Below are 18818 nucleotides of genomic sequence, written 5' to 3' on the forward strand. Positions count from 1 at the left end.
TGTTAATGATCTCATGAGTCCTAACAACTTTTCACTGGTGAGTACTGAGATTTATGTAAAATATTTCAGGAGCTCAATAACTATTTGGTTGTTACTTGCAGTTTATGGCATATTGTGTATATTCATCTCACAACGTTACTTTACTGAACCCATAATACACTGCTGTGGCCACCAAGAAGGCTAATGCTAACAAGTTTTTGGTAGACATCTATGCATAGCAGTTACTGCAAAATCAAATACACTAGGAAAAGGTCTTACATATTTACCAAAGTCAAAGAATGAGTCAGAATATAAGCATGGGGTGATACATGCTGCATAACCCTCTTTTTGCTATGATACTCTCTTGAATAACCTTACTTATTCATGGCTTTCTAAATATTTAATATTTCAAAATATTAAATAGTGATAACACCACAGAAACTGGATTCAGTGCACTAAGTAAACAAATTCTAGTTTTCTCTTGTAGAAGCACATTTTCTTCCCAAAGTAAAATAATATTCTTAAGTGTATTGTGACATATCAAATATTATCTGTGATTGTTTAATAGTGTCCTATAATAAATCAGAAATATTTGGTTCTGTGTTTATACAGAAATGGAACTCATTAAAATTCTCTCTTAATTAGGAAAAGAAAATGACTTCTGCTGAGAAGCTATCATCAAGTTCTGAAACAGAGAAAGCCAAGGCTGCTTCACTGCCGCCCTGTGCAAATCCTGGCAATCCTGTGTTTTCCTGCATGTTGGACCCGAAGGCATTAACTACCAATAATTTTTTGACAAAGCCTCAGCTTTTATTATTTAAAACAACTTCAAGTGATTATGGTGCCATACCACCTACCTCACAGATGGTACCCTGTAAATACCATGCAAAAGTTCAAACATTTTCAAAACAACTATTAACTTGTGGATTGCGACAACACAATTATATCAACACTGCCATTGACAAAAGTAGGGTCTATGACTACCCAAACCTGCAGCACACTCTGTAAAAGTGTGTTCCTGTATTTTTCCTTTATTTGCTGAAACACTAGTCTTCTAGATTTGGCTTGTTATTTTTATTATACCCAATTATTTTATTAGTATCAGATAAGATGGAGACAACGTAAGTGACTATTTCTGAATATTTTTTCTGCACTCAAGTAAAATATATACATTTTAAATAAAACTCTTGAAATTAACTTGATCTGCACCCCCTGTAGGACAGTGGTATAAATACAGAATATGGCTCAATATCTTTCTGGTATAAACAGGTTGTCTTTTAATAAGTTGGTACTCCACCTTCAGTCTTAGTATATTATGCTACTTACTCAGAACTTAATTCTGCACATGTTCAATGATTAAGAAAGCTGGAACTTAAAAGTCGTTTCCCCTTCATACAGCAGATTTCCATGGACATTTTAGAGAAAGCACAGAAAGATGATTTCTCATAGGTCAGGGGTAGATGCTTTGATCTATTAGAACACTATATAGGAGTAGGGAGTAATGAGCAATTCGCATAAGGTGTCCAGAGACGGGCTATGCATTCTGCTTCCTAGCTATTTGAGAGAAGATGCCATCTAACATCAGAGTTTTTACTCAAACTATTCTTTGAGATTTTATAGTAGACAGATGTTAAATCTACAGTTACTGTTACAATATAGTTCCCATGCAGACTACAAATTAGGTTGAAGAGTACACTATTGTTTAACTATGAAAATGACAAGCACTGAAGTTCTGTATTTAAACAGAGATGGGTTTGATTTGTGGTTTGGTTTAGAATTGATTGACTTATTCCTCAGTTTAGAAATCAAATCTGTTTAAAAGACTACATCTAAAACAGGCTCTGGAAATAAGAGTATTCACTACCTGGAATAAATGATGTGGGAGAAAAAAAAAACAAAAAACAGCTTACAATAAATTTTATATTTCAGCCAGATAATATCTTGTGAATGATAGTATCTGTATCATTAGGTCCCAAAGAAGTGGTATTCAAACTGAGATAGTACTACTTTTAAGGAAAATGAGACAATAGTGCAAATACTGGCATAAACTTTGGCACATACTCACAGCACTTCATTAGAAATGATAGACACAAGGAATGCTGGGAGGTACTATTTATCCTACCAACACCTGCTCCACCATCCTTTAAGACAGAACCATCTGATCCATGGCCAGCAGCTCCACAGGTGGATTTAAAGACAGGTTGGGCCTTCTTGCATCAGTTCCCCAACACTAAATTTATCAAGTGCAAAAATTCAAAACTGTTGCCACTTAGCTGAGTATTAAGTACTCAAGGAAGTTTATTTACCACTTTTTCACAGCCACATATAACAAAGAAATAGATTGTTTCAATAGATTGTTTGTGATCTGGTATGTGGTAGGTAAATTAGCAACTCAAAATAAAAATCAAGCATGCATCACTGGGGCACCTTCACGTGAGAAGTAGCATCTCTGAATCCTCTCGTATAGAAATGGTCTTAAAATTATAGAAAAGTGCTTAAAATAGTACATGTGTATAATCAAAGTACAAATTTTCTTAAAGGTTGCTCTTGAGGCTTCAGGATGGACACCAAGAAAGAGAAGTAACAAGAAAAGTATCTATGTTGCCACTAGATTATCAGTACTCTTATCTACACACAGATTTTAAGCAATCTACATGTCAGTGCCATGTTGGCAGCCATATTCATATTAGAGGGTGGAAGGAAGGGTGGATTCAGAGTGGGTATGCTGGCACAGTAGCAACCCCCTTTGCCTGTGCACCGCATGTGCAGTGAGCTCTTGAAAGTCACTGGAATACCAGTAGAGCTCCATGTGTCTTGTAGGTTCCATAATTTTGCTAGTTGGTCTGCCCAAGGTCCCTGCTTTCAAGCAGCTCTGGAGCAGTTTGCTCCCCCACACCTTGAATGCAGCATGCAAAAGGAAGGGAGGAGCAGCCAGCAGCAATGCTCAGCTTCTGCTTTGATGCAGCTACAGAAGCTCTATGCCACTGCTCCTTGTCCCCTCTCCTCCTTTCCCTTGCTGCTTAATTTGTTGTGAGGTGTGAGGACAGAGAAGAAAAGCAAACAGCAGCAGGCTCCAGAGCTAACTGAATGCAGGGAGACTGGCCAGACCCTGCCAACTATCCAGTCAACTCATACAGCTCACAACACATACAGAGTTCCCAGAAGCAGCCCTGGTGATATGCCAGCAAACTCTGAGTTCACTAGCATCCAGGATCACAGAGAGGGGCTGCAGCCACACACCAGTAACAGTGTGGTACATGTACAATGAGCTTTCTTCACTGCACATGGCCACACCTCCCAAAGGAATGTGGCTGCATCCCCATCACCACAAATCTGAATCTGCCCATAGGGGGAGCCAATTCTTCCCCCGAGATATGCATGTGCATCTCCTCTTGATCACAATGGAAACTTCATGTACAAACCCAAAATTAAGCTAGTACCCAAAGAGAGATCTTAACAGTTTCCACAATAACTCCTTTGCAATAATGTAGCATTTTAAAGATATTTTCTTTCAAATTGGATTTCTTTCTAAAAACATGCTCTACTAATCCACTGGCTATAGACCGATATTGGCATCACCAGGCAAAATTTTCAGGAGGCAAGAAACACAATTACTTAGGTCTGAAAATCCACATGTATATTTTTAATGGAGCCAGAATTGTGTATCAGGGGCAGAAGTCTCTTCTGTTCCAGTGGGGCCAGGACTTCACCACGTAAATAAAGATAAAAATTTAACTCTGACTCCTTACCAAGGTGTTGATGACCAACACGTGCTCACCATTGACAAACTCTCTTTTGTTATTATAGTGAGTGCTTTGTGAGCCTCCAAATGAAACACTTCTAGCTTGACCACAGTATATTTTTTCAAAACCTTTTGTAACGTCCAGTTTCCCCCGAACAATGTCCAATGAAAGAATGTCACAGCGACTAGCTCCAAGCCAAAAAAAAACAACCCTCAAAAAAACTGGTATGTCTACGTATGAATCCTGATGCAATGGAACCACGGTAGATATTTCACTGCAGGACTACTAACTGTGGGATGATGGAAAATGTGTGTGAACCAGTAGCTACCCAACTTTTTAACTGTTAACTTTAAAGCCTTTGTCACCAATCCTCTTTCCTTAGCCAGTTCCCCGTTTTTTACTTACAAAATGCAACTTGTCTGAATGTTTGCCGATAAAAATCAATACATTTCTGCTTACCCTCAATTTAGTAATGTATAAAGCTGCATTTATATTAGGGAATAATTTGGGCCAGGGTCTAGGGCTCCGATTTCCTCAAATAGTCCATCATAAAAAAAATCATAGAATTTAACACTATAATAAAATTACAAGCTATACAGATATATTTAAACAGCAACTTGCTATTTTTCCATTTAAAATAACATTGTTTCCATTAAAATTAAAACCATATCAGATATTTTTGGTCAAGTCAATTAACAAATGACAAAGCTTTTTAAATGGGTTAGAGACATTTGATACATGTTACTTGACATTAAAAAATATTGCATTTTATAAGGACTACATTAAATACCTCAGAGCAAGGTTTTTTAAATGGGATGCCTGAACTCATGCACTCAAAACAGATGACCTGATTTTCAGGGATGCAAAACACTAAACAAAATCTTATTGATGTTAGTAGGAGATGCAAATGCTTGACAGCTGTAAAAATTCAGGTAATTTATTTTGTGGCTTAACTTCACAGCACCCAAGTCAGAAAACATTTTTTTTAATAGCATGTTTTATTTTTTTTTTTTTTAATTTATATACAATGTGAAAACAAAAATTTACAGTCCTATGCAAAATATTTTTCACTGGATAGTTTCTCATTTTATAAGTTTGCTAATGCCTCCATATATATTAGTACATTCCTATAAACACAGGTAACAATGCTGACCAAGAGCTACTATAGAAGTTGTTTTACCCATGCTAGAAATTTCCCAACAGATACCTAATTTAGTTAGCTATATGTGTAAAATTAAATACAGAAAACTATGTTCTGTTATTCAGGTCAGCCAGTATTTCATAAAGGAAAATAAATACAGTACTGGAAAACAGGTAAGAAAAATTAAATGCATGTTATCATTTATCTTATTTTTATATTTACTAAACTTATAGCAACTCTTATGAAGTGTACCTGTTTTTTACCCAATCTTATCATCGGGATAAATACAGCAACAAAGCAGTTTCTGCCTTCACTGGCTCAGACAGAATTTGAATTACCATTTTTCCTTAGTCCTGCTTAATAAGCAAGCCATCATACCGATTCCAGACTTTATTACGAATCTTGTTGTTGAATTCCTTGAATTATATGCCGAATCTTCTCAGCATCTTGTGCTACAAGCTCATTTGTGGGATCAATTTTGAGAGCAGCTTCATAATCCTGGAGACCTAACAGTAATAGAGCAAGCACATTACTAATGCTCTAAGCAACAAAATTTATAGTTTTTACCAGCTAGTTGAAAGAAACTATATCTTAGATATATGCACATAAAGGTAAAGGCTGAATTTCAGAAGGGAGGTGTGGATCAAAACAAAACGTTACCTTTAACTTCAACTATACATAAATATTTATTTGTGTGTTTGTAAGTTACACGCAGCTACAGAAACAGTTTAGATTATTATTAAGACTTAATAAATCATTAGCATGCTGTTCAATTACACACATTCCTTCATCTAAAGAGTATATAGCTTCAGGCTTCAATGTACATGGAGTCTTGTATCTGTACTGTACCCTACAGATTTAATTACAGATTAGGGTCTCAAGTAGGACAGATATGCAAGAATGCAGGAATTATTGATCCAGGCAACATAGGAAAGATTTCTGGAAGAACAGAGTTTTGCAGAAAGGGAAAATATAAGGCATAGTTTGAAAAATGACACATAGTTGAGAACATTAAAAGAAAACTGAGAACCATAAATAGAGTAGTTTAAAATTAATAAGAATGGGATTTTTTTTAAATGATGACAAAAAGGTGTAAATGGGAAGCAATTTAGACAGTCATAACTGGATATGAAGTGCTAAGAGAAAAGCCAAAGAGATGCAAAGGGATAAGCTGTTATCAGAATTAAAGAAAAATACAATTTTAATGGCAAGTTTTGAAAATTTAAAGACCAATACAATTTTAAGTAATTTCTGATGTTGCTTTGTATCTTGTAAGACAAGACTGGTATTATTAGAGAACTCAGTGGATAAGCACTTATATAGATATTTTCACATAGATAATACAGGTAAAATTAACCTTATAATTTCAAAATAAAAGCAAAATTTTAGAATACCGCAGAGGTCTTTGTGACAAATATTTACATACAATGTATTTTTACCGCTCTAGAAATATTTTAGAGATAAAATATTATTCTATTATGAGTAAACAGTTATACTATTCACTGTACATAAACAGAATAAAGACAAAAACATTCTTTAAATATTAGATAAGAGATTTATCCTATAGCTCTCATAAGAGATTTAAGAGTGGCCTCATTGTCCTCAAGGAAGCAAATCAGAGGAATAATTTTAAATATATGCACAAGCTTTTGAAGCAGCATGACCTTAATTCTTACCTTCAGCATACAATTCCAATTGACAAAAGGCTGTTCCACGTCTCACATATGCTTTAACTCTAGCATTAGCGTTGTCTGAAACAGGTGGTGTCAGCAAGTCTAGAGCCTTTACAAATAAAACAAAATTTAAGATTATATATTATTAGACTTTTTGATTGCCTTATTTCCCATATCTAGTTAGAATCATAGACTTAAATGGTATTGCTTATTTTATGAGTATGTGTTATAAATCACACTGAGATATGCACACCACCATTCTTTTGTAGGAACAAAAATGTAAGTGTAGTTTTACAAGTGATCAATTGTGCCACAGTATGGTTTCTGAACCTTATCTGGACTAAAGCTCAGACACATACAATGTGTTCATGTTTTTTGTAGCCAACAAATACATTATGAGGGTCAGTAGTGGAAGTCATACTACAAACAAAATACTGACCAGTTTTTGTGCTGTATTACTACAGTTACTAAGAAAGAGAAGTTTCCAGCCTGATATAGAAAATAATTCAAAAGGATAGTGATTTGGGAACAAATTTTTCAAAATATTCACATATTATGGGGGGTTTTTACATATTATGAAAAGAAAAGAGTAGAAGTTTTGTTAAGCCACTATTGGATAATAGTATTATAAAAATGTTCTATCTTTGCACAAATAGTGGTTGCTAAAATATTGAGAACTTCTAGCATTTTTTTTTTTTTTTTTTTTTTTTTAAAAATTTTTTTTTTTTTCCAAAAAATGGGTTGTTAAAAATTTGGAACTTTTTTCTTTTTTTTTTTTTTTTTAAAGATATTGCATTTTTGCGGCATCTATTCCTCCAATTCTTTTACAAATCTTTGCAAACAATCTTTTAGAAACGTAAATACTCTGGAATAAGTTCCTTTTTTATTATAGTTACTGATCTAACTACCTGTCAAGTTCTATCTTATGCAACTATATCATATTATGCAAAATTTTGAAACAAAATCAGGCAATCATTTCTCTTTTAAAATGCAGTTTAGTTTTAACTATCACTAAGATTGAAAGATCAAAAACATGGTTTCAAACATGCTGGTGGTATGAATTTAACAGCTTTGTATAATATCCATGACTATTTACATTTCCATTTTTAAAAAATTCTTGGCTATATGCTGGTATAAAAACTTATCCATGTATAAGAAAATGGATACCTACAGAAAGCCATGATTGTTTAACATTATTTATACCTTTGATGAATCTTCAATGCTCTTGTGCAAGTTTCTCAATTTAAGGTGGCAAGCAGCACGATTTAGATACAGTACTGGCATCTTATTATTTAATCGAATTGCCAAGTTATATGCATTTACAGCTGCAAGATAGTTTCCTGATGAAAACATCTTACTATAAACAACATAACAAAAAGTAGAAAAAAAATATATACATTTTAAAACAATTGTAAACAAATGGCTACCTAATATAAACGTTTTGCACTAACCATTTTAAAACAAGTTTTTTAAAGTTTTCCATTAAAAACTAATTATTTATGACATTTTTGCATATACAGTAAGCAACTGAAATGAAATCTACTCTACAGTAATTTCATGCTGGTAATACAAACACACTAACAGCCAATCTGGAAAAAAGTAAATAAAAATAAAACAACTCACACCAAGGAACTAGAGAAATAGAGCACATTTACATAGACATACAATGAGAGATTCTTAAAACCAGCATTTTCTTGAATTATTATCAACCTAATCTGACCTTTCTGCATGAGAGCATAGGATTTCACCCACTAACTCCTATACCAAGCCCACACCTTTTTTTGAACAGTTTTCCAATCTTAATTTTAAAAATACAACCAATGGGAAATCCAAGACATCTATATTATTCTAGCATTAGTAGTTCCCTCAGTGAAAAAAAAACAAATAATAAGTTAGATCCCACTCTACTTCTTAAGCATCAGAGTCTCCAACTGCAATCCTGTTGCATAGCACACAAGCTCCTAAGTAGTATCTACTTTTGTGAAAGACTTTCTAGCCCTAAAGATTCCATAAAGCAGCAAAGAGAAGGAAGAGGATCCACCCATCTTCTACTTTAATAGTTTTTCAGGGCCATGGTCAGACAGGAATAAAAAATAAATAAAATAAAATCACAAAAATACCTAATACCTGGAATAGGATCCAGTTCAGGGGTTGGCAACGTTTTTGAACAGAATGCCAAACACATCAGCAATCTCTACTTGGAAGATGTTGGTGTGCCGGGGCGGATGATGGAGAAGGTCTGAGGAGCCCTATCCTTGTTGTGGCAGTGCAGCTGTGGCCCCTTCCCCACCATCTGCCTGGAGGCACACATGCCAAGCAGAATGCCTTTACGTGCCACACTCTGGTATGCATGCTGAGAATTGCTGCCCCCAATCTAATTTCTTATGCCCACTTTGCATCTGCCTAGTTTCAGCTTTTGAAGTTCAAATATGCCTTTAAGTCTCCAGAATTAAAGACCCATCTACTTTAAGTCATTTTATTCATCTCTTGGATAAGGTCATATATTGGTTACTTGTAAAATAAGCAGAAAAGCAGTAACAGAAAACATTTTCCTTGGAAAGTTAGAGAGGAAACTGGAGAGGTTCAGCTTGCTCTAGCAAACAGAATCATTACCTAACTTTTAAAAAAGAGCATGCAATTATGTTTCCTATTTGATTTAAAATACACTTGAAATGAGTTTTAACTCACTTTCCTTTATCCTTTAGCCAGTCTGGGTTTTTCTCCTCTTCTTCTAAGTCATCAAGCTCAGAAAAATCATTGTTCATTGCTCTTCGAGCCTCTGCTTGCTTATACAGCCACTATGATAACACGCGTACAACATGTAAGCATGGGTTTCTATAAGAATTACCTTTTCATGTTTGTTTTCATTTTATTTTGTTTTCAATCCTTTCACTCATTCCTTCAAATATGACTTATTTATCCCATATTTGGTAGGCATGCATGGTTAGTGATTCAAGAAAAGAAAAGCTGTAAGTCTTCCTGTATATTTTGTTTCTAAATACACCCCAGGGAATTATGTGCAGAAAAATTCAAAATTATGCGCCGAGTCCCGGGGGCTACATACGGCAGCACAGAGTCAACCTGGCTTAGCCTGGCCTGCACCTTCGAACCAAACCAGGCTGGCTCCATGCCAGCATATGTGGCTCACAGCACTGTAGACAAGTGCCGTGCATCATCAGGCTGAGAGGACTTCCTGCCTCCAAGTCAGGCTTCCAGCACTCCAGTGGGAAGCCATGTGTGGGGGCATGGAGGTGTGCATCATTGGGCCAGGCTGGCTCCATGCCTCCGCGTGCAGCTTCCCGCTGGAATGCTGGAAGCCCCACATGGAGACGCAGAGCCAACCAGCCTGGCCCAATGGCACGCGGCTCCCACCTACAGTGCCATGAGCCCCACATGCTGGCACAGAGCCAGCCTGGTTTGGGTTGAAGGTGCATGCCAGCAGGCTGGCCAAGCCATTTCTGTGCCACCAAGTATAGCCCCTGGGGGAAAACGGTGGCATATGGCAGGCTACACCCCACCCCAAAAAAATCTACACCCTGCCCCCCCAATAAATCTACTGCCCTGCCCTCCCGCTCCCCAGTCTCCTGCAGGCAGAAGCTTCCCTCCCCACTTCCCAGCTGTCCACTCACACACCACCACACTTGGTGCCTCTACAGAAGTGGACCCAGAGCCTACCCTGATTAAATAATGCAGTTATGCACAGTCATTCGTTTTACGCGCACAATTGTGCGGCCGCATAATTACATAATTCCCCAAGGTGTATCTAAATGAGAAGTAAGAACCACCAGATTTTTCCCATTTTAGCTTCCATCACCAACAACATCATTACTCGCATTTTGGTAGTCTTACTCAGATTAATAAGACAATAGAGGACTGAATTCCAGAGATTTCAGTCACTCATCATGAAAGAATAGCACAACAAAAAAAAAAAACTCAAAAATGAAAAACATCCATACTTCCTCCTCTTCTGCTACTCGGGATTCTCTGAGAGCTGTAGGAAAGACCCGAGGTGTAAAGTTGATTTTAATAGTACCAGCAGCTCGAGGAGCAGGGAAAGACTCCTCTTTCAACTTCTCTGAAAATATATTTCCTGTAACTGCAAGAACAGAAATGGTATATAGAAAAGTAAAGATAAGTTTTCTTTCTTGTTCTCTAATCACATTTGGAAGTACAAGTTAGATGTATACCTATAGGCTTTTGTTTGTTTGCCTGTTTTTTTTTTGAGAAAGTAGTTCTAAAAACATTTAATCCAGCAATTTTATTAAAGATGTTTGCTAATGATATCATCAGACAAGTAAATCCAGAAGGTACAAAACCTTTATACATATTGCATTTCCTATTAATGTATTTTAGCTTTAATGTGGATATCAGATACAGGAAAAGATTTAAACTTTGGAAAATTATGATTACACTAAAAAGGTATCTGCAGAGTTACCCAATCATTTTGAAGCAAACTTTAAACTGCATATCGTTTAATTTTTTGAGGTACTTCAGCATGAAATTTTTGTTTCTCGGTTAATGAGAGAAACAACAATCAATATTATAGAAAAAGCATGTTATTGTTTTGCATACTGTGTTTGATGCTGAAGTTCTCTGGAAACATGATAAGAACATTTACAAATATACATATAGCTTAACTTATTGGCTGTAAGCAACTAATACTGATTGTGCCACTCACTGTAACACCCAAGACTACAAAAAAATGACATATTTCATAAGTGGTAATGGCTTAAATATAAGGGGTCCAGAAAAACTGAACTGAGCTCTAGGTGTAAAAACTAGAAGCATAAAATTATGTATTCAATTTTTAAATATCCAGTCTATTTTAGTTCACTTTTCTGAAGAGAATAATGGAGGATAATGCCAACGCTTTCTCTTGGTAAAAAAACCTCTTACCACATTATGCTGATGGAGAAAGCAAGCTCCAAAAAAGGAAAAGAGGGAGAACTGAGAACCAAAATTTACCCTTCATCATACATATAGTACTCAAAGATTTCAATGGCAGCTAAGATGTCATATATATAAGCTCAAGATACTAAATGAAAGTAAACAAGAAACAAAAACCATCTGTAGTCAAAGAGAATAAAAACTGGTTCAGTGTGGAACAAAGATAAACTACACTAAAAATGCCCAGAAACATTTAGGAATTACATTTAGGCTGGAAACAGAGACAAAATATTACTCCTCTAATATTACCTTTTGTAGGTAAACTTATATTCTTGTAATTTCCTTCCCTCAAAGTCATAGTTTTATTTATTTTTTGGTTTTTCTTTTCTGTTTGTTTCCTTTCTTGATGCACTCTCTCTTCTCTCTGTTTCTCATTTCTCTGAGTTTTCCAAATCTCCAGCTCCTCAGTAACCTTTCTTCTCTCTTCTTCTTTCAGCTCTTCAATTCTTTTTCTCTCTGCTTCTTCTAGCTGTTTGAATTAGAGGGATGAACATACATCATACTTGGAGAAAATTAGAGGAAGCGAGATAATAAGAGACATCATTAGCTTCCAAGCCTGTATTCTGAGCATAACACTGCTGCTCATATGAGAGAGCAGACATATTTGAGAAGAAAGCATCATGGGTCCTGGTTGTTCTTTGACAGTTGCACTAATTCCTTCTTTGTTTCAATAAGAGACCATGGCTCTAGCAAGATATTCAGGAATTCTTTGCTTCTAGAGCTGCTGTATCCTTTTGATTAGGCCCTGGTCACTTATGATTACAAAGAATTCTGTATCACCATCCATGTGAGTAAGGGTTTTGCCCCATTATCCTGGCTATATTCCAGTTTACAAAGTGTTAAAAAAAATACATAGTTTTGGGGTCAATTATTCCCTATAATTTAAAAAAAAACTTTATTACCCAGGTAGCATGGTTATCACATTACCAAAGCCATTCCTACAATTTTAAGAGATGTAAACATCATTCTTAAGGTATTTTTAAAGCTACTGTACAAATTAAATGGTACCCAAATGTAGCATCGCTCTGAATAATTAATTTGAAGAAGGAACGTCATAGAGTTCTCTTATATTTCATGAGTAATCTCAACAACAAAATACATAGAATAGTGGAATTGGAAGGCACCTCAGACCATCATCTAGCCCATGGTACTCAACTTTTGGCCCATGGGCCAAATCTAGCATCATGACATCCAACCCATGGGAATCCCTGCAGGTCAGAAGAATTGGCAGCTGTGGAGTGGGGGAAGCTCTGTGCAGCCGGGTCCAACCCAGCCTGGGCCGTTGCAGCGAAGTGGGATCAGGGCTGGGTCTGCCAGCTGGACATCAGGATAAGGCCAGGCTACTCCCCCACTCCATCCCACAGGCTTCCAGATTGGGTCTGGGTTCCTCCTCCCCCATCTCCACCTTGCACATCTGGATCAGAGCCACTCTGCTCTGCCCCATTCCCCCCACTCCTGTCGCCACTCATCCAATTGGGAACCAGCCTGTTCCCCACCCCCACCTGCACATGGATCAGGGTTGGGCTGTGCACCCACCCGTGACTGGAAGGAGTTCTGTCTGCCAACACTGTGCCAGATCCAGCCCATGGCTGGACTTGGCACTACCCATCCGGCCTGCAGGGAAAAAAGGCTGGGCATCACCAGTCTGGTCCAACCCCCTGGTCCGTGCCAGAATCATCCCTGACTGAACTGTTACCCAACTCAAGTTATCATAAGTAGTCAGCAAGTGTGACACACAAAAGAAAAATGAGCAAATAAAAATCTTGCTTATAAAATAAGCATTTTCTGAACATGGAGGTGTTCAGGAATGGAGGTAAACAACTAGCAGGTGACACAAGTGATATTTGAAAATTGCCAGCATGATATTCCAACACAAATGTGAATAAAATGTTTCAAGAGTCTATGTTGCTTAATCAATACAAAGAAGCAGCTTTAGACTTTCCATGTTCTGTGTCAAATGACTGCAGTCCCAATCCCCTTCCAGCTGCCAACCTCTTCTCTGAATCTCCTCATCAAAATGCTGACAATCACATCTGTACTTCAACTTCGTCTTGGGTACAATACCCATGGTTAGCAGCAGCTGCAGATCCAAAGAGGGTGCAGTGACATAAAAGCATCTCCTTTCAGCTGACAATGCCATATGAGCAGCTGCCAGGGGCTTTTTAGGTTTTTAGGTCCCCAAATAAGGTAAAACTCATTCCCCTTTTCCACTCAACTCAGAAGCACCTCCTTTCCTCTTCCCCATTCATTGCTGTCCCTGGCTGCCCTGGAAACAGAGGCAGGGAGCCTAATTCAGCCAGGGATCGAGCAGTGTCAGGCAAGTTCTTCCTCCTTGTTCAGTTTCCCAGGTACGCATGGGGAAGGGAACCCGTCTGCTTCTGATTTAAGCCTGGCTGGAGTAGGGCAGGAGCAGTGCTGAAGCTTCCCTCCCCTACCCTCACCCCCACAGCAGCTAGGGAAAACAGCAGCAATGGACAAGGGAGGAGAGGGGATGTGCTGCTGTGCACGGAGGGGAAGAGGTAGGGAAGGGAAGGTTCTTACCTGATTGATGGACTTAAAAAAAATAAATAAATAAAAGCCAAAAACAAGCAAAAAAAAGTCACCAATTGCTTCTCCTGCGGCGGCGTCTGCCTGCCCCAGCTGCCAAGTCAGAAGGTTGGGAGCAAAGGCCCAGGGATCCCTGCAGTGCCTGTCACTGCTCCCACACACCCCTTTACAAAATCCTGAATCTGCCCATGACTGGCAGTATAACAAATGTACAAGGAAAAAAGTGATGCACCTCACTACACCTCAAAGGAATGAGATGAAACCTGACTCTGCGCTTGTATTAAGGGCTGCCCACAGTCAACCCAGCTGCAAATAGGCTGGCAGTAATTTGGGTGGAGAAGAAGAAACAGATGTGGTATCAGCCACATAATTCCCACCAGCTCTAATAGCTGCTTCACTAGTGAGGATCTTGGATCTTTTTTTTGATAACAGGACTGTAGTCAGAAATTCCTCCCTTCCACATCCAATAATACATTATAGTGGTTTTGATATTTTAAGCAGCATATTTAACCAAACAACTGTGAGGTTGGTTGACAATTATTTTTCTTATATTTATTTAAGGTCACAAATAAATTTACCTTCATTGTGGCCTCCAACGCATATTTTTTATGTTCTTGCTTTTTAACAGCTTTTGCTTCCATCTCCTTTTTTGCCTTCTCTTGGGCTTTTAGGACAGCATTCTCTCTTATTTTCTGCATTTTTTCCTTGTCAGCTAGAAGAAAACCATTTTTAGTAATTTAGGACTAAGATTTATCTGTTATCTACTGTGTTTAGGAAGACAGGATTTTTCTCATCAATGGATCTGAGTCAGGCTGGTAAAATGTAAGTCAGCAGGTTCCCAAGAGGCAGCCTTCTCTCAAACTTACTTTTAAAAGAAGCAGCATTGGCTTTTCATAGGCATAACATTTATGTTTTTAGGGGTAAGGTGTACAAGACTTATGATCAGTAGAAGTGTTTAGTTTTTCTTAGTCCTATTAAATATATTCTACAGAGCTGGGTACCTGAACAGTATACAGAACAAGACAGACAAAGTGAAACAGAAAATACAGAGTGAACTTAATTGTCCAAGATATCAGAAATGCAAAAGAGGAAACAAATCAAAAGTAACAGAAAATAGTGAAGAGAAAATAGTGAAGTAAGGTTTCTAATCGAAAAAAAAAAATCTAGGTTCTTCATTTCACATATTGCACACATCAAATATTAATTTTTACACTGGTGCTACCCATACTTTTTACCACATAGATGACATAAGGGAGGCTTCTGGGCTTCAGACATATATGAATATGGATATGAAATAATTCTAACATTCAAAATAAACCAGAGCTGTTCAATAAACATTTATTTTTGAAATCCATGCATGTCTAATGATCAGTGTAGAATGGCTGTCCATTATTTATTCTTTTCTGTTCAAATATACCCATTTATTTGAGCTTTATACAGCCATAAATAAACCTGAAGTGATGATAATATGTGATAGAAATCAGATGCATTTTATGTTAACCTAGTAAAATGTCTTCTCACAATGGCAGAGAATATTCCAGATATTTGCTATAACTACATTGCATGGATTTCTGGTTGTTTTCGACATGTTGCTACAGGGCAAGAATTAGTTGTCTGTGTCAATTTGTTTCTCATGAAAGTTATTTGAATTTTGTTGCTGTGTGCTGTTAACAGGTTCATTCAGGGTTGAGGTTGGCGAAAGGAGCACACAAGACTGGCTGTGTACAGGTGTTTTTTAAAAGACAAAACTTAAAACTATAATGTACTCTTTGGATGTATTACCTATGTATTCAACATGGCAGGCACAGATCTTTCTCCTTAACTCCAACCTAACGCATTTTTGCATAAATATTTACTTCTACTTTTGTAACCGTTAAACGTTATTGCAAAAATTACTGCTGCAACAAAAGACACTGCAAAAGAACAAGTCACTGGACTGTGCTTACTTGGATAGCTATGTCTTCTGCTGTCATCTTTTTGTTTGTTTCTGGATTTTTTCTGGGGAATTTACATAACACTGGAAATAACCAATTTGGCTCCAACAGTAGTATTATACAGCCAACTAATAAAATCATTTTACATAAATTATTGTGGAGAAAAGATTTAATGTACTTTTTATTTTTATTTATTTTTTACATAACTCAGGGCTGTCCAGCTTCAGTGAGGCTAAGGGCTGCATACCACACTGGACACGTTATAGGGTTTGCACATCTCATGGGCTCCCAAGGACCCTCTCTCACAACCAGCACAAACCCCAACATCCCCCACTGCTATGCCACAGTCTCTCAACCACTGTTACACAAGCGGTGTGAGCTACATTTCACAGCAGAGAACTTACTATTTTCCATAACCAGGGTTTCCCAGGTGGCTGCTTCTTTTTTATATAAAGTGAAGAAAACTGATCCATTCTCAATCTTTGCTGTACTACTGGTATCATCAATGGGAGCATATAGAATGACTTCAAATAAAAATGGAGGGACATTTACCTATAAAATAAATATAAACATGTATTTGCTTTTTATAAAATATATATGTAAAAGTTTCTTAAAACACTCATTAGACAACTCCCTACTGAATATTTTAGATGTTTAGCAAATGTTTCCTCATAAATACCAAGAAAACCACAACAGCTCATGAAAGATAATGTACTAACAAGAATGTAATTTTCTCTGAAAGAGGTTGTTTGTAGTAGCTTGATCTAACTCATTAAAGTATCAAAGATTAGCATTTAAAACATGTTATATTTTTATTGTGCAATGGGAAATGCTGAGTAACAACAGATAAATTATTGCTGCAGTGATAATACAAATTAGTATATGCCAGCAAATACTCATGGTATCAACACCAAAAACTAGTAGTATTACCATGACACTATAGGTATATTATTCACAATTTACTCTAGTCCTACTTTGGTCATAAAAAACTGCAGTATTATGTGACAATATTGTAATCGGTTTACTTTTGTAGTAAAGAAAAGGGGATTTTCAAGGACATAATGCATTAGGCACCAGAATCTGCCCCTTAGTACCACAGCTGCAAATAAGAACAGAATTTGGTAAATGGATTACAAATTACTGGCTAATCTAATTTTGCCCAGAATCCTGAGTTAAACCTGTATATGACTGAGGCCAATAATAAAAAGAAAAATAAATATCTTGCTCTCTTCATTTCCTGGCTGCAATCACCTGATGCGGGTCAGAGATTACTCCCCCTCCAGGTGCAGATGGTGGGTGGGATGCAGTTGCTCTACTTAAACTGTAAAACCTTTCCCCCAAGAGGGGAAGCAACATTTCTCTTTAGGTAGTCAATTGACTTCATGGATCATTATAGTGTACCCCAGGGGTTGTCAGTCAGGGGTATGCATACACCTGGGGGTACTCTGCAAGTCCTAAAGGGTACACAGGGCCAGACAGAGATCCCGCACTGCTGCCTCACAGGAGCAGGGCCGCACAGATGCTGTGCTACCGCTACTCTGCCACTTCCCCCTGGGGGTACACTTATTTAAAGAAGTAAGCTACTGGTGGTACACTTATTAAAAAAGGTTGAAATCCCCTGGTGTACCCAGTTCCTGCTAATTTCAGGTGCTCATGACCCTCTCTTTTTTAAAGGTCTTGATGTTCTGTTAATCAAATTACCCTTTCTCCTGCAGTCTTTTAGCCATTCCTGGGGATATCTCTTCTGTTTCAGAGCCCTGTCTTGACTTCAGGTCTAGCTAAAATCCTTAACTCAGGTGTGATAACGTTAACGTTAATCAGGTGAACATCAACTCCAGTGTGGAAATGATTTACCGTAAAGAGGTGGACGCACTATCAAAATGTTTGGGAAAGCTAGATTGTGTTTTATGAATCTGAAGAGATGTGCATTTCACTATAATGACTATGAGACTAATATCTTTTGCCTACTTCATTGTGTTTTTTAAACCCGATGTATCCTCTAGCCAATTAGTGCAGGTTCCAATTAAGTTGCATTCATTTTTGCTTCCCTCTTAAACAAAATAATACAGCTCTAGACACCTAGCAGATTAGTAAAGCTTCTCGTTGCTTTTTCCCTGGAGAAAAAGATGTGCTGTTTTATACGTGATAATGTTGCACAGCACCATCTGCCCCCTCCCCTTTTCAAAATCCTAGATCTACCCATGACTTCCTCAAGTAATCACTGCTCCCCTTACAGCCCTCGGGAGCTGCGGGCTCCGCGAGACACCGGCCGGGGAAGCTCGCGGTGGGGGCGGGGCAGAGTCCAGCCTCCTCCCGCACGCGGCCCACTGGGGCTCCGGCCAGCGGCTCTGGGATAGGAGACCTCGCTGAGGCCGCTGAGGGGACGGAAGGGCAGGGCCCGCTCAGGCCGCCCCACCTTCAGGTATTGGTCGGTGCAGAAGATGTTGGCCGGAGCAACGCGGACCCCGCCCAGTGACAGCGACACGTACACGGCGACGTCCGTTTGCCGCCAGCTGTAGTCCCGCAGCCACACCGGCATAGCGCCCGGGTGTTACTAAAGGCGCTCTCCGCGTTGCTAAGGAAAGCCCAGACTTCCACAGCGCTCCCATGAGCACTTCCGGGTCCGCCCCCAGCAGGAGCTCCCTGTCGGGGCAGCTGCATGCTGGGATGTCGCTCCACGTAGCCCCGCCCCCTGGGGCGCGGTATATGCTGGGACGCGCAGTCTTCAGGACCCGGCGGGGGCTGTTGCTGCTCGCTCGGAGTTGCTGTGTCACCCGTACCCGGGAGCGGAGACCGCGCGCGCAAGGGGGCTCGTGGTGCTGGCCCTGCCCAGGAGTCCTCATCACCGCACATG

At 38.4% G+C, this 18818-nt stretch overlaps 2 protein-coding genes across 6 annotated transcripts in view; one reads left to right on the plus strand and one right to left on the minus strand.

Moving 5' to 3' along the window:
• Positions 1-1927, plus strand: part of CUNH15orf65 (chromosome unknown C15orf65 homolog) — an 11867-nt gene extending 9940 nt beyond the window's left edge. For all 3 annotated transcript variants that reach the window (XM_019504258.1, XM_019504255.1, XM_019504257.1), the window contains exon 2: positions 625-1927. In XM_019504258.1, coding sequence (XP_019359803.1) covers positions 634-987 — 354 coding nt within the window. In that variant the 5' untranslated portion in view covers positions 625-633 and the 3' untranslated portion in view covers positions 988-1927. The remainder of the gene's footprint in view (positions 1-624) is intronic.
• Positions 1928-4812: 2885 nt separating this feature from the next.
• Positions 4813-18593, minus strand: DYX1C1 (dyslexia susceptibility 1 candidate 1). Of its 3 annotated transcripts, none has more exons than XM_019504252.1 (9): positions 18381-18593; positions 16369-16516; positions 14609-14742; positions 11733-11952; positions 10493-10632; positions 9225-9334; positions 7740-7893; positions 6540-6645; positions 4813-5369 (listed from the first exon to the last, which is right to left on the minus strand). In XM_019504252.1, the coding sequence occupies exons 1-9, from the start codon at positions 18501-18503 to the stop codon at positions 5257-5259; spliced, it is 1248 nt and encodes a 415-aa protein (XP_019359797.1). In that variant the 5' UTR covers positions 18504-18593; the 3' UTR covers positions 4813-5256. The 3 variants fall into 3 exon arrangements, with proteins under 3 accessions (XP_019359797.1, XP_019359798.1, XP_019359799.1); XM_019504253.1 differs by lacking the exon at positions 18381-18593 and adding an exon at positions 17216-17335; XM_019504254.1 differs by lacking the exon at positions 18381-18593 and adding an exon at positions 16990-17063.
• Between the last annotated feature and the right edge of the window lie 225 nt (positions 18594-18818).

This window comes from Gavialis gangeticus, unplaced genomic scaffold (assembly GCF_001723915.1).
Source record: "Gavialis gangeticus isolate Ggan-Ray unplaced genomic scaffold, GavGan_comp1, whole genome shotgun sequence".
Lineage (NCBI taxonomy): Eukaryota > Metazoa > Chordata > Crocodylia > Gavialidae > Gavialis > Gavialis gangeticus.